Source organism: Pelodiscus sinensis, chromosome 4 (genome assembly GCF_049634645.1).
Source record: "Pelodiscus sinensis isolate JC-2024 chromosome 4, ASM4963464v1, whole genome shotgun sequence".
NCBI classification, from domain to species: Eukaryota; Metazoa; Chordata; order Testudines; family Trionychidae; genus Pelodiscus; species Pelodiscus sinensis.
Genome location: NC_134714.1, coordinates 18,476,242 through 18,492,946, shown reverse-complemented (window position 1 = coordinate 18,492,946; position 16,705 = coordinate 18,476,242). Strand labels below are relative to the sequence as shown.

General features: G+C 40.9%; 1 protein-coding gene across 1 annotated transcript in view; it reads left to right on the top strand.

Annotated features, from left to right (window-relative positions):
• LOC102452509 (nutritionally-regulated adipose and cardiac enriched protein homolog) overlaps window positions 1–13,449 on the top strand; it is a 31,245-nt gene extending 17,796 nt beyond the window's left edge. Inside the window, exons 5-6 of the mRNA XM_075926462.1 lie at window positions 266–389; window positions 10,399–13,449. Of these exons, the coding sequence (XP_075782577.1) occupies window positions 266–389; window positions 10,399–10,601 (327 nt within the window). The 3' untranslated portion in view covers window positions 10,602–13,449. The remainder of the gene's footprint in view (window positions 1–265; window positions 390–10,398) is intronic.
• Window positions 13,450–16,705: the final 3,256 nt, after the last annotated feature.

The window sequence follows — 16,705 nt, the reverse complement described above, 5'->3', positions numbered from 1 at the left end:
AACAAAGTTCTATGCTGTTATTTTTTCTGGTGATGACAAGTAATACTGAACTCCAGATCTACAACTAAGACAGGAAGCACAGTGTTACTTCTCTGTAAATACTGCAGTGATCTAACCATAAACAATGTCACAAAAAGTATGTTTCACATCATGTCTTTTGGAGACATCGTACAAATATTGTATAACCAGAGAAAGTTCAAAGCTTCATTCAAAGGCATTACTCCAGTTTGTGCAGTAGCATTTTGTGCTTTGATCAATTTTCTAGACGAATTGTTGTAAATGTCCTCCTTCGATACTGAGAAAAAGACCGCCCAGGAAACAAGCTGTTGGTGAAAAGCGAAAAGCAGAGAGAAGGGTTCGATTTCATGAGCCAGAAATCACTGGATATGGTATGTTTAAGATATTAAAACTATTTATACTATCCCAAGAGTGTCATTCTCTTTTCAGTGTTTATTGTCCTCCCAATCCTTCCACATCCCCTTCCTCACCTTATCTACGTATCAGGACAGTCTCTTGGGGCACAGTTCTTCAGCTCAGTATTCAGCATATGGGACTGTGAGATCCATCACTCTGTCTTCTCTAGGATCAAAATAGGCCTTAGCATAGATTAGAACAATCACAGAGCAATAGATTAGAACAATTACAACAAGTCTCTTTGACTTCCCGGAACAGTCCTTTAAAAGCAGCATTCAAACCACTCGTGATTGACAGCGCAGTAGATTCTGGTCTGGTCATAACCCTTTTTACACCATCCCATTCCAGAACAGCCCCTCTGTGGACCAGGGACAGAGATGGTTTCCCGTTAGGACAGATTCACATGCTGTTTATGTCACGCTGAAGCAAAAGGGACTTAGCCCAGGCAGAGGAACAGCTTCCTTGTCTCTTTATGCGCATTAGGTACAATAGTGACTTTGTACAACTAACAATGAAATAAGAGGTGTTTCATCATTCTAACTTCAATGCGCTACACTAGTAAAAAAATTGCATTGTACTATAGGAAGTTAGAGGATTCGTTGGGAATCAAGCAGAACAAAAAAATTGCATTTGTATGAATTGTATTTAAATGGCTTTGGTGGCAAGCATTCTGCATTATCACTTTGTTAACAGTGAACAATGCAATATGAGGAAGGTGGTGTAGATACTGAACAGGCAGCAAAACCTCTTAGTCTGTCCAAGACCTCTATGTTTTGGGGGTTTTATTGCTGTTTCTTATGCTGTATACAAGCCTATGAATGCAAGGTTGGGCCCGATCCAATAACAGTTGACTTCAGTGGGTTTTGGTCAAGTTCATGTTATCTTTGGGGCTTTCAAGTCATTCAGAATTTGGCACTTGAAAGTATCCAGTAAGTTGCCTCTAAGTTCTGTGGCTGTCCACATGAGTGCATAATACCACAAGTCTGAGAATACATTATTTTTCCCCATCTCACTCCTAGCATTCAGGTCCATATCAACAGTAACCGCAATAATCTCTCTCCAGAGCACGTTGAACTTTGTAGAATAGAATTATAAGAGGTCTGGATTCTCCTCTCATCGAGAACCATTAAATTATAGGTTAAAAGTTAGAAGGGACCAGAAGTGTCACACCATCGAACTCCTTGCCAAAATGTAGGATTAATTATGTCTTAAGACACATAGTTATCCAGCCTCCTTTTGGAAACATCCGGTGAAGGAACTTTCCAAAGCTCCCGTGGCCACCTGTTGCATTGTTCTACTGTTCTTACAGTTAGGAAGTTTTTTCCTGAGATTTAATCTACGTCTGCTAGGCTGTCATTTGAACCAGTTGCCTCTTGTCCTGCCCTCTGTGGCAAGAGAAAACTTTTCTCCATTTTTATGGCAACACGTCACATATTTGTAGACCATTATCATGCCTGCCCTCCATAGATCTTTTCCAAACTAAGCATACCCAGTTCCTCCTTCAGTCAAATGGTTTGCATGCCATCCCTTTGATCATCCTTGTTGTTTGCTTCTGGATCATTTCCATTTTTTCTCTCCTTTCTACACATTGGTGACCAAAACTGTACAGTTTCCTCCAGCTGAAGTCTAACCAGTGCTGAGTAGAATGGCACTGTCACCTCCCATAACTTGCATGCTATGCCTCTATTAATATAACCTAAAATTGTATTTACTTTTTTTGCAATATCATCTCATTGCTAATACATGTTGAGATTGGGACACCTCACAACTCCCAGAAGGGCTGCTGTCAAGTCAGTTTTTCCCCCATTCTATATTTGGTTTTCCTTTCCTAAGGGTGCACAGCAGGGCTTAACTCGAAATAAGCTACACTAATTGAGCTATGTCAATTGCGTAGCTTATTTCAAAATAGCTTATTTCGAAATTGGAAGAGTCTACACAGCACTTATTTCAAAATAGAACACTCTTCCTCCAACTTCCCTTACTCCTTGTATAATGAGGGCTACAGGAGTCGGAGTAAGAAGTCCTCCAGCTTGAAAGTATTTTGACACTATTTTGAAATAACTGCCTGCTGTTTAGATGCGGACTAAGTTATTTCAAAATAACACTAGTTATTTCAAAATAATGTTGCTGCATAGAAGTGCCCTAAGATCTCTTCCGCAAAAAGCTTCTTGCACAAGAAGCCTGTAGTGCAGACATAGCCTATGTTAGCCCCTTTCCAGTCTTCTAAGACCTCCTCTGTCATCCATGAATTTGCAAATATTATTGCCTACACTGGTTTCCATTGAATCCTAGAAATATAGGACTAGAAGGAACTTCAATAGGTTAGCTAGTCCACCCCTACTTCCCCACCCTGCCCATTCTGAGGCATGATTTAGTATACCTAGACCAGGCATGTCCAAAGTCCGGCCCGCGGGCCAATTGCGGCCCGTGTTCCGGTTTAATACGGCCCCACAGGTAATTTGGCAATATCTATCTTTTATGGCCCCCAACTAATCCATATGTATTGAGATGAATACATTGTAAAATCTCAGTTAATGTCAGTTGGTCTAAATCAGTTATAAATATATTTGGACACAACATGTATACTTGGTGTTATGTTCCTGTTCATATTTTTTGAACTTAAAAGTTGACAGACAACCTTTATTACCAATAATATGTAATGTACTTTACAATGTTCCTGACATATATTTCAGCTTCTTGGATTTTTTTTTCATCTGGCCTTCAGATATGAAAGGCAGAGTGATTTAATACCTGTTTAGATTTGTCATCCATGTGACGAAATGAAAAGTATGCTGTTTGCAATAAACTTTGCATAAAATAGTTAATTTGCATTTAATTTTAATGGTTCAAAGAATGTCAGGCAAAATGGTCGGCCCTCACGCATGTTCACTTCATCAAATCTGGCCCTTTTTGAAAAAAGTTTGGACATCCCTGACCTAGACCATCCCTGACAGGTGTTTGTTTATTCTGTTCTTAAAAAACTTCTGCATTGGGATTCCAAAACCTCCTAGGTTAGGTGTTCCAGGGCTTAACTATCCTTATTGTCAGAAAGTTTTCCCTAATATCTAACCTAAAGCTCCCTTGTTGCAAGCTCCTGATTCACACTAAAGGGTGAGAGGAGAATCAGACCCATGTTTTTTTAAGACATGAAAAATTCCCCTGTCTTTCACTTCAAGAGCCATATCTATGTTTCTTTATTGCAAACAACCTGTGATGAAGACTCCCTTGCTGTTTGTCAATACATTGCTATTAATACAATTCAATTAGAGGCTGGTAAAAATGAGCTTGTTAGCACCACTAACATTTTTCCAGGCTCTGAATTTTCATGTTGGATTGTCCTTGCCACTGCAAGCAGGCAGTGTTTTAGGACATAGTTAGATGGGGAATCCATGTTATAATAGTGTTTGTCTTTTAAACTTAACTTCCTACGTCCTGCCTGCTGGGCTGTCTCATGCTCATGCTGGAAATGATACAGCAGTTGCGTTCCTTCTTGGTGACAGTTACAAAACCTTTTATCCCCATCACAACAGCAGCCATGTCCCGATCTTACTTTCTTAGCCCATCACTGGCTTGTTCCATTGCAAGTGTGAAAATGTAGCAGCATTTCAGGAAGCAGTTTTTAGGCAGAAACTTTCATTTCATGAGCCGGAAGATCCAGATTCTCTTCTGGCGTGAATGGGTCATTGAAGTCATAAGGGTCTTGTCAATTCACACCAACTGAGGATTGGCCCAGTACCTTTAACTGTGTAAATGGACCATTTCAGAAAACCACAGCCAGGCCTACCAGCAGGCTTGCCTATTTCACTCTGCTACCCTGAGGAGGCCTTAGTTAGCATGCAAGAACGTTTTCATTCTATTTGCTAGACATTTCCTGCTGGGACTACGGAGTTGGTACGTTGAAGTTTTACAGTATAACTGTGGGCCATTCATGGCACTAGCCTGAGATTGCCTACCTGCTGCTGAGATTAATTGCGCAGCAATACTCCATGAATAGGAATTGTTTCATGCTGTCAGTGGTTTTTGTGTGCATGAAGCACAATATGTGATCAGTTCTGCTCCAGTATTTTAAACCAACAGAAAGTAAGACAAGTAGTGGAAACAAGAATTCAGTCCCTGGAGCAATGTTTAATTTAAACATAATTAATACATTTTATGGTAATAAAATGGGTCCAGGTTTTACATTGAGATAGGAAGAGTTTCCCCTCTCCCCCCTAAGCTAAGCAGTAGTTCTCTCAGCTGACTTCTACCTGTGGTGAATATGTAGTTCATTAGCACAGTGGTGATATAGAGGACATAATTAAAATAATCTGTTTTCTCTTTTTGTGTGTGTGTAAGAATACTTGAGGCAAGGCCAAAGTCGCAGAACACACCAGCAAATCTGTGTGCAAGTGCTATTGACTATATTACAGGGAGATCTAAAGGACCCCAACCAAGACTAGGACCTCTTTTGCCAGGTGGTGTACACATAAATGGTTAGAGATGGCGTGTGCTCTGAAGAGACCACAATCTAAACAGTCAAGTTAGAAAAAAGGGCGGAGAAACAAAGTATTATTATGCCCATTTTACAGATTAGGACCCGAGACACAGATGTGTTGCATGAAGGCCTCAGCTGATCGAAATCTAAATCAGCTAAGCTGATTATGAGTGATTTGCCCCTGCTCACACAGGACATCCATGTAAACTGCAGAAATTGAACCCTGAGCTCTTAAGAGCCAGCCTTATGCCTCTATCACAGACCGGCAGCACCTTTATTATTCAAGACCCCCTGATTGGAGTTGAGCATGCTATTTATAACAAACAGTATAGCTAGTAGGGTTGGTGGAACTATGAGGAAGATGGAAGTTCCATTTCACAAAGGATTTTGCAACTTGTCTTGATGACAAATTGCAGTAAAAAGTGAAAATTACATATTCATCCATGATGGAAAACTCCAGGAAAAAAAATCATTCTGCATTGTTCAAAATGTTGTGTTTTAACAAACTCAGAATGTCTAGTTTTCAAATTCCACTTTGAATAAATTTTCTGTTGTATTAGAGTAGATAATAATACAAAAAATGGAAACATTTCATTCCAAAAAGAACTTTTTTTTTTCATTTTTAACAACAAAATTGTCTGGAAAAAAAGTATGCAGTTTCACAAAACCTTTTGATTTCAACTGAACTGCATATTCTGATGGAGTACCTTTCCCTCGACATTTCACCAACCAGTTCAAGAATTTAGCTCTTTTTTTTTCTGTTTCCAAATTAGATATGAGCTGACTGATTTTTAAAACAAATAATTTATTTGCAATTGTGCAAACATAATTAAGCCTGAAGATTGATTTTAATTATCAGAAGTAACTTCTCCTGTATCTCTGTACTGTTTATTTATTCATGGCACCTGACTGTTGATTTCAGGGTATGGCTACACTTAAGGTGGGGGGTATTTATGCCTACCTGTAGGAGATATACCAGCATTAGCGCTGATCATGCTAGCATGCTACCAATAAGAGTATCACCCCAATGGTGTGAGCAGCAGGAAGAGGTTACTGTCCTGAATACATAACTAACGTCTTAGATAAGACATAGCCTCTCCCAGTACACGTCCTTGCAACCACAGTATGCTGTTTTTAGCACACTAGTTCAATCACTGGGGTGTGCCCCCTTGAGCTGGGAATTACTCCCCCAAATCCAAGTACAGACAGACCCTCACTTACATGTAATTTGTTTTGCTCCCTCACTGACACTTTATAAGCAAGGAGTGAGCATTTCCAACATGCATGGGGCCTAATGAACATCTACATTTACATCTGAAGTGTGAATCCCTTGTAAACCTCACAGACAGCAACATTTGTGTGATTGATACACCCTTTGCAAGAACTTCACAGGAGAGGGAAGAAAACAGGCCCTTATCAAAAGGTGATTCTCAATTCACAAAATCAGTTCCCAAATCATTTTCACTGCTACAAGACTAACTGTGACCTTTTTATTGAAGTCTGTCACACAGCTAAGAACGAGGAATCAGGTGATTCGAGAGACAAATGGCACATTGGAAATATCGAACATCAAATAGTTTCACTGGAAAGAGCTGGAGAGAGCAAGCCGCAGGTTAAAATATGTCCACATAAACCTTTTGTAGAATAATTCCAAGTAACAGACAAATTAATAAAAATCGAAGCCTAGTCACAGATAATCTGCAAGCAGAAAGAAGGGCTACATTCAAATGCAGAAATTATTTGCTGCAAATAATTCACCCAACTCTATTATAGAACATCGATTTGGCTTCTGGTGAGCTTTCAAATGATTGGCTATTAACATTCTACCTTCTCCCCACACACTTTTTGATACATTATTATGTGCTTGTTGCTTGATTTTATGACTTTTACCTTCCTTTATGTATATCTGTATGACAGCTTAATTGACTGCTGCGTATTCCAGGGCTGGTAATAGAAGCTAATTTAAATACGCTACAGCTAATGTCGGTCCTTTACCCATAACAATACACACCATATTTTTATCTTCTTATTGATTATGTGCATATGCCAGGCAAATAGTTGCACACTATTGTTTTTTATTCAGGCATGAATTTGGTTTTCAAGAGCGAATTTAATACTGAGAGTGCTTTATCAGAGTGACTGCGCAGTGACCATGCAGCCCAACAGAACAGCCATTGTGCTCTCCGAAATAATTTACACATGCTGTTAAGGATAAAAGATTTTTTTTCCAAACACAAGCCTGAGAATTAGGAGAGTGGAATCTATACCACAGGCTTCCTGTGCAGCTAGCTTGCCACAGCCCTTACTAGGCTGGCCAAGGTAAGGACATAGAGTCCGGCACAGCTGTTGTTGTGGCAGGATATGGGGTGTGGATGCAGAGGCCAAGGTTGGGGGGGGCACCTTCCGTAGTGGAGGGACACCTTCCGTAGTGAAGGGTTAGGTTCTAGGTTGCAGGGATATGGCCTGGCCCCGACTTCTGTCCTTAGAGTGCTGTAAACTCGAACTAAACCTCATTTACTTGCTACATATAAGCTTTTGTTGCTTCAGTGCAGAGAAAAAAGACAGGACTTACTCCCTTACTCTGGCTTACTCCCTTGCTCAGACTATAACTCCAGGTACACAGTATGATCTGCATCCACTGCACTGACCATGCGTCAGCAGAGAGAACATATAAATCCTTCCCAGATTGTTGTGGTGCTTAAAATCTTAGAACCAGAGGGCTAGAAGGGACTGCAAGGATCATAATCTATCCTCCCTACCAAGATGCAGGATTCGTGTCTGAGGCCATGTCTTCCCTAGATAGAAAATCGATGCTGCTGTGACTGATCTTCCAGAGTTTGGTTTAGCGAGTCTAGTTAAGACTCGCTAAATCAAACTCAGAGGGTGCCCCCACCAGCTGCCTGGTCTCCTGCTTGTACCAGGAGTAAGGGAAACCAATAGGAGCCTTTGTTCCCATTGGCCTCCCACTGTGGTAAAAGCAAGGAAATGTGACTCCGGCTGTTTAATTAATGAAGCTGGAGTTGCATATCTTACTTCAACTTTCCCTAGGAGTATAGACCTGGCTTAAGCCACCCCAGACAGAGGGTTATCCAGCCTCTTTTGAAATCTGAAGCTTTCATGACTTCCCTAGCTAATTTGTTCCATTTTCCTACTATTTTTAGGCAGTTTTTCCTGAGATTTAATCTAAAACAACTATGTCATACTTTGAACCCATTGTCTCTTGTCCTATATTCTGTGGCAAGAGAGAACAATTTTTCTCCATCTTTTTGTATGGTAGCCTATTCCTCTAGTCAGGATAAGGAGTGAGAGCACAGTGAAAAATTTTTACACAGGTCCCCTAAGCAAGGAGAAACATTGTACACCTCCAGCTATCTTCAGAAGGCAGGGAACTCTACACACTTAATGCCATATCCTAGACATTAGATTAGTGGTGCAAATTTGTTGTAATGTCAGCTTAACAGGCTACTGGAGAATTCCTACTTGTTTGATGTATCTTCCAGTGAGATAGGGATGTTATGTCCCCTCTCACTTATTAACCCTCAATAATTGGAAGGAAGAAGATTATGTCCAATGACTCCCAACTGGTTAGATGGTAGGGAATTATGCCCCTCATTAGCCTTTGACCGGTCATCATAGTGGTGATACAATGCACCATGGAAAAGTTATGGGTGGGAGTTAAACTTCATTGAAATTGGTGGGTGTACTAGGCACCTGTCACTCAGAATAAGAATACAAAACAATTGAGCCCCTGTATGAAAACAGATAGCTGGAACAACAGGAGCACCCAGAAGACAAGCAAATAGCAAGGCTTGAGTAGAAGTTGAACTATGGGAACAAGGGAGTTTGCCTTGGAGCTGATATAGCAAATGCAAATGCTGGAGCTGTGACTGGTGAATTATGTGCCTGTTAGATAGAAACACCACATACCAAAAAGAGACACAGACAGATACAGACAGAGACTGGCTATGTCAAGACTGCAGTGCTTTTCCGGGATACCAGTGCTTATCCCGGAAAAGCAACACCGCATCAAAGGAATGCATCCGCTTTTCTGAAAAAAAATTCGAAAAAGCGGACACGCTCTTTCGCCATCCCTGTAAACCTCATTCTATGAGGCAGAAGGGATGTGTTGAAAGAGGACTTTTTTCTGAAATTTGGCACCGTGTTGATGTGCCAAATTTCAGAAAAGCCTCTTTCGATAGTAAATCGGAAAAAGATACACAATTTGCGTTTCTTTTTCCAACTTAACATTGCAGTGGAGACCAAAACAGAGACAGACTTAGGCTAGGTCTACACACTACACCTTTTTCCGATTCTTTTTTCGGAAGAGGCTTTTCAAAATTTGCCCCATCAACACGGGGCCAAATTTTGGAACACACTCCTCTTTCCGAAGATCCCTTCTTCCACGTAGAATGAGGAAGATGGGGCTTCTGAAAGAGCGCATTTGCTCTTCCACAAAAAAAGCAAAAGAGCAAACACGTTCCCTGGACGTGGCGGAGTTTTCTCTGGTATCCCGGAAATGCCCCGCAGTCTAGATGTACCCAGAGAGACACCTACAACAAAGAGTTAACAGAAAGGTTCATTGAAGGTGCAATCTCATATCTAAATCTCTGAAGAAGTGGGTTGTGCCCACGAAAGCTCATTATATCATGTACATGTTTTGTTAATCTTTAAGGTGCTACTAGACTATCCGTTGTAAGTTTTTCCTGTTACAGAATAACTTGCCTACCCCTCTGAAGCTATTTGCCCTGGTTATTCCTGACCAACCCCTTTCAGAATGTTGCAATGGCATTGCCTGACTTTAATAGACATCAGCATGTAAAATGTAGCCCAACTATTTCTGCACATGAAGTACGTCAGACACATAGTGATCTGAAATTCCTTGGGTTATTTTTACAAGCAAGGAGAAATGTTTACAATATATTCCTTTTTACGAATAAACCTAGTGGACATTCCAGTGAGATTAGCAATTTTAACACTGAGAGGCAGACTGGCCCTGCAAAAGCATTGTAAACTGTGCTGCTCGGTCAATAGATCCTCATTTCATTCTTATTTTAATTAACAGGACCAGTCCTAAGTTCATGTTACAGAGGAAAGGCAAGTTCTCCACTTCCTCTCTCTTTGTAGAACATTTGTGAGCATTAAATAATTAGTCATGATTGTTTAATATTCTATAGTATTTAGCCTAATGTTTTACTTAAATGTATAAAAAATAATTGCTGGGAGGAAATTTGAGAACATGCATTAACTATGGTAATCCTGTTCTTATTGTATATAATTAAACCCTTGTAATGCTCCATTAGACTACATCTTTTATATTCAGTAGCCTCTGTAGGGAGGTGTGACTCACTACCATTTAATAGATGCATATAGAAGCACTCACAATAAGAACACAGCTTAATCTGCTGTTACCAGAAAACCAGGACAAAGGCAGCAGTAGGAGTCAAATTTGGAGCTATTTCAGACAACACTAAAATAAAGCTTGTTTCTTTTCTCTCCCCAACCTCTCCCAGCAGAAGATGGGCCATCAGCTGGATTGCCTTTGCTCCTGTGGATTTCACTTTGTTTAGTGCTGATCCTGGCTGTGAGTCTGTACTACAGCTGCATGCTGCAGAATTTCAAAGTCCTGGAAGAATTTCAATCCCAACTCGTTATCGTCTTTCTTCAGATCAGACACGTTGCTGTGAAATGCTGGACTTGGTTTATGAGGCAATAACAGTGTTCTCTGCTGCCACCCGTGTGGGACTGTGCATGGCCCAAGACAAAGATCTTAGCCGATAACATTTACATGGATATTGCAGCACAAGGTCCAAAGCCTGCTCAAACCGAACAGCGGAGAATGTGCCAGCCATCTCTTTGAAGACTAATAGCACTGACCCTATTGTACACTTATCTTTTTCTGTCACCACTCATTTCCCATTTCTTTTATTATTATTGTGTATATAACACTAACAGTTAGAGGGTGCAACCAAAATCAGGACCTTATTGTCCTTGGCAATATAAAAATACCTGGTAAGAGATGCTCCCTGCCTCAAAGAGCTAATAAATTGAAGAAACAAGAAAAAGCAAAGGAACACAAAGATTAATTAATTCAATCAAGGTCATGTAGGTAGGTAGTAGCAGGAATTGAACCAGGTCAATCAAGTCTCAGATCAGTACTTTAACCACAAGACCATCATTCCCCTCCAGCCGTGCTACTGTAGCGTGTGCAAGCATTACTCCGTGTGTTCGCAGGCTATGCCATGCTGTACTTTAAATATATGTGAAATGATTGTGAGTACCAACTGTGGCAACTGGCCTTCTCATTTCCCCTCAAGCTTTCTCCTATGTGGATAAAAGATAGTTCTTGGAAATGTTTCACCACATTCCCAGGCATGAAAGAGAGCATGCAAACTCATTTAAACAGGCTCTAGTTATTTGCCTAATATCACACATAACAGAATTGAATCCCAGGTTAATTATCAAGTGAGTAGTTTAATCCTATACATTTTATTCAGTCTGTAAACCTCATGAGCTAAGTTTATATAGTTTGTGACATCAGCAAACTGCTTCAATTTACTTATAGCTTGTATTCAATCAGGGGGCCATGTATTCATTCCATGCATGCTCTAATACAGTTTAAGACTTTGCACAGTGCTACAATTGACTGTTTCTGAAGATAAAACTCTATTATCTTGGGGGCTCCTCATTCATACCTCATAGTAACGGTATTTCTGAACAAAATCATCTTAATGATACTGCAATAAATGCCGAATGCCTCTTCTGTGTGTCCAGGTGGAGCCCAATGTGTCTATCCAAGTGTGTTCCAGAGAAGGTCAACAACTTCATCTAGCCTGTGAGCAATAACTTTTTAGACTTTATCTTCTCCATAGACAAAAATATTAACATCATTTTCTGCCTGGCCTCCTTTTCAGGTAAAATTAAAGAAAACATTTTGACAATGTGCCTACTGTATTCAGAAAGGTACAGACTACCTGAGAGTGTGCAACACCAGGAAAAAAAATTTGACCATGGAAGACCATGCTTGCAAAATCACAACCTAAAGTCCCCTGTTGTGACAACCAACAAAGAACCAGGCATATTATTGCTGATCAATAAAGAATATTCCATATAGCACAGGGTGGGGACATGGCACATCACCTTCCAGGCAACAAAGTAGGCAAACAATTAAATAGGAACAGTAAGAAGCAAGTTTCTCATAAGGAATGTATGCCTCCTCTCAGTTAAAAATGGAAACAAACAAACTACAGCATTCAGACTCAAAGACAGAAATCAGTGACTTCAGCAGCTAATCTGATGCTCATCATAGGCTGTCACATGTCCACAGGCAATTGCATCAGACAAGCTGCTAGTTTGGAGTCAAAGGATGCACAAATCGGCATATTTATCCCTGTAACTTTTTACACAGATTGTGTGGTTCAAGAGAATAAGCAGTTCCAGCGCCTTTCTCCCCAATTTCTTTTTTTTTAAGTAACACGGTGAGAGGCAACTTTCATATGAGTGACTCATTACAACATTTCATGAGAAAGGTTAGAAAATGGTATATTAGTGATATCAGCAGGTAATTTAATAACTTTTAACCCTTCCCTACATCTACATAGAAGTGTCCCCATCTCTTATTATCCCACCTTTTCTATAGCTGAGCTATAATTTCTGGAACAGACACGTTGAAAACGGGCTCGTGTTGAAAGGGCGGTTTGTTCAGCAAGAGAAATGGTGTGGTACTGCAGGTAATACATACAGCAACTGGAGATGTAGCTTATATCACCCAGATATGCTAATGTAATGCTTTAGGCTAACCCAGAAAACAAATCAAAGAGGTAAGAAGATAAAATGGCAGCTCCAGAATAAGGATTGGAAAGGATTGGATAGGCATGAAATCCACATTTAGCAAGCTATTTATTCACAGAGCAGCCACCTTTAAAACTAAACTGGTCTAAAAAATTTGATGTCAATTATACAAAACAAACCATATCAGTCTCAAGCAAATTGTATTATGTATGCATTTTAGGCCTTTTAAATTATAAAGGTTAACCCCACTCCTTTGAAGGCTGTGGTATTATTCTCATTTTATAGAATAAACTAAGTCTCAGGTAAATCTAATGACCTGCCCAAGACAGCAAGCCAACAACAGAGCCAGGAATCTCTGAACCCACAACTCCTGTCTCCCAGATCTCTTGCCCCAAATCTCCTGCAATCACTGAACCTCTGAAATTTGGACTGGTCATAACTTGTGCACCCAAATGTTCATGCTTAACCACCACACCAAACTTCCCTTCTGCTGTTTTCTCCTCACATATAAGCTTATGCACAATCCATCCATTCACTCAGACATTCTCGCTCACACACATTGACTCACCCCTCTTTCTCAACATGCACTCAATTGTTTATTCTTCTTACTATTCTTTGTTCGCTACCAGATGTATTCACAAGATTGTTAACTGGACCAGAATCTTCACTGCGAGCGTTAGATGGATTATTGTCAAAAGGTGAAGAATACCACCTTGATAAGACATAAAATCAGAAAAGATAAGATGATGCCAGGCAGTCACAGGACAAAGGACATTGTGAGTTGCATTCTTCTTGAGGATTGTAACAAAATATGTCATTTATCAGAAATTGTCAAAACCTTTAATACTAATTGTGAGCATTTGCTGAGATTGCAGGAAGTCAGCAATGCAACCAATAGACCATTATGGTTCTTGAGGAAAAGAAAGGGTTCCTATTTGTCTTCTCAGAACCAGGGTATGTCTACACTACCCTCCTAGTTCGAACTAGGAGGGTAATGTATGCATACCGCACTTGCTAATGAAGCCCGGGATTTGAATTTCCCGGGCTTCATTAGCATAAGCGGGGAGCCGCCATTTTTAAATCCCCGCTGCTTCGAACCCCGTGTAGCGCGGCTACACGGGGCTCGAACTAGGTAGTTCGGACTAGGGTGCCTATTCCGAACTACCGTTACTCCTCGTTTCACGGTAGTTCGGAATAGGACCCTAGTCCGAACTACCTAGTTCGAGCCCCGTGTAGCCGCGCTACACGGGGTTCGAAGCAGCGGGGATTTAAAAATGGCGGCTCCCCGCTTATGCTAATGAAGCCCGGGAAATTCAAATCCCGGGCTTCATTAGCAAGTGCGGTATGCATACATTACCCCGCTAGTTCGAACTAGCGGGGTAGTGTAGACATACCCCCACATATTAGTAGAGTCATTGAGTAGCAGGCTTTCTGTTTGCAACTGTGTGAATTCTCATCTCCCCTGTGTCACACCTATAGCACTTCATGGATGCATATCCCGTGTCACAACTATAGCACTTGCTTACCTAGAAAAATAATCCTCGGAGAACACGTATGGACCGTGACCTCAAGAATATCCACAAGAATAAGATGAGACCACATTGTCTAAAAATCCAACAGCCCTTTAATGTATGACAAGCCCTAACACAGCAACGTCTGCCCCAAAGCTGGTAACAGGCAATCCCATCCACCAAACAAACATTTGGTTTTAATCCTAGTCCTTCATATTTTCTTTCAAACCACAGCCAAGCTACTGGGGGCAGGCAGGTGGTGGAATCTCCATCCCTAGAGGTTTTTAAGTCCCGACTTGACACAGCCCTGGCTGGGATGATTTAGTTAGGATTGGTCCTGCTTTTAGCAGAGGGTTGGACTCAGTGATCTCCTGAGGTCACTTCCAACCCTATGAATCCAGGGCTATGTCTACACTGCACCTCTCTTGTAGAAAAACATATGAAAATGAGGCTAAGTGAGGAATATCGTTGCTTCTCATTTACATAATTAATGAGGCTCTGTTTTTGCACAAGAGGCTTTTGCGCAAAAACCCCCTCTTGTACAAGAGCCGTTCTTCCGCATTTTATTCCAGAAGAACAGCTCTTGCACAAGAGGGGGGGGTTTTGTGCAAAAAGGAGCTATGTAGATGGCTCCTTTTTGCGCAAAAGCCTCTTGCGCAAAAACGGAGCCTAATTATGCAAATAAGGCACGGCAATATTCCACGCTTAGCCTCATTTGCATATGTTTTTCGCAAGAAAGGGGCAGTGTAGATATGGCCTAAGTGTTCAGTGACTAGCAGTTGAGGAATTTCTGAGGTAAATAACAAGCTTGTGTAATGCACACACCTTTTTGGGTGTGGTGCACTGTCCCATCTAGTGACACTTACAGAGAGAATAATGAGTTTGCTCTAAGTCTTAGCTGAGAGCCAGCTGGCTTTTAGTTCATGTGGTAGAGTAAGGGTGGGGAACCTAAGGCCTGGGGGTCAGATGCAGCCCGTGGCTTGCCTAGGTTCAGCACTTGAGACTCTGAGTTCCCCCCAGCATTGGGGAGCCTATGCTGGTGAGGGGTGGGTTTGCGGTTTTTAGTTGTTGTTTCAAACTTGTGTGCAGCCCCTGACTGATTTTTCTATGGGTCAGAAGCCCTGACCCAAAAAAGGTTTCCCACCCGAGGTAGATGATCATGCACTAAGCTGTAGAAGTTCCAGCTTCAGTTCTGCACATGCTATAAATGGACTACTTCCTTATTAATTCACTGCCCTAGAATTGTCACCATGCAGGGGAGCATACCTATTTATTAATTTTATAGGTGCTGCAAAGAGAAAATCAAATTGTTCATGGTTCAAATTCTGGGCCTGCCTCAAGTAGGCAGGTGATACTATGGTACTTGGTAACAGGCTGGTCCTCTGCGGTATATAGAAATCACAGCTTTTTTCTCCATCAGCTTAGTTATAGGACACCCATGATTGGAGTTGGAACCAAAAGGACCCACACTTGATGGACGATGGAGGATAGACTCCTGGATGCTGTTGTAGTTTTTTGTAACTATAGCCTCACCCCATTGGACATGGCATTTCTACCTTGGCCTTATGACGGAGATGCAAGTTTTGCTCAGCTGAAATGGGTCCTGGTGGAAGATCATACAGTTTGCAGTGTTGTCCAACACATCGCAGGGGGAATGAAGGTGTCACAGGAGTCACCAGCATGTTTGTTATATTGCAGCTTCCCAGGGAGGAGGGCAGAGAGCCAGACAGTGGAAATGGAACATACTAAAATTGTACTCATTTTGTAATAGGGATCTAAAACATTTACTGCTAGTGAAGATCATTTTGTCCTTGTTGACGCTAGGTGAGACTGCAATGTTTGAAGCCTCTCTCTCATCATTCTAGCAGCTCACTAGATGAGAATAAGGCCCAAAATTATTCCATTTGAAATTCAAAAGACAGGCATAAAAACACTGAATTTTCAAATAATTTATTTGTGTCTAGTTTCAAATCATAAAAGCACAATGCACTGTCCAGCAAAAAGCATTCAATATAAAAACACATTCATTCAATATCAATAATACTAGGGTACATTAGTTACACTGAACTCAATCCTGCTCCCCTTAAAGCCAGTGCAAGTTCTGGCAGAAGCTCAGGCTCACAATTTCCATTTTGCCAGGTGTTTACAAAGTGTTCTGTTAAGATTCTACTAACTGATTTTCCCCAGGTAAGTAAACTGCATCCCCTTCATTATTGTATATACACAATAATAAACATTCAGACTTGGCAATTCTGTGAAATTGCATGTAGTTTATCCCCAGTATTCAACCAACAGAAACAGCACTATGGATGAGTGCTAACACTGAAAATACACAGGGACATATCCTCAATCAGAGTAAACAGGCATGGCTCCAATAATGTCAGTGGAGCTACACCAAATATCCCAGTTAAGGATCTGGCCCACTTTTGGTTTTAGAAATTAAAAAAATTATGAAAACTGTTAAAATTGTGCCCTAAAGACTCTATTGCACAGATCATTTCAGCAGGATTAAATAATG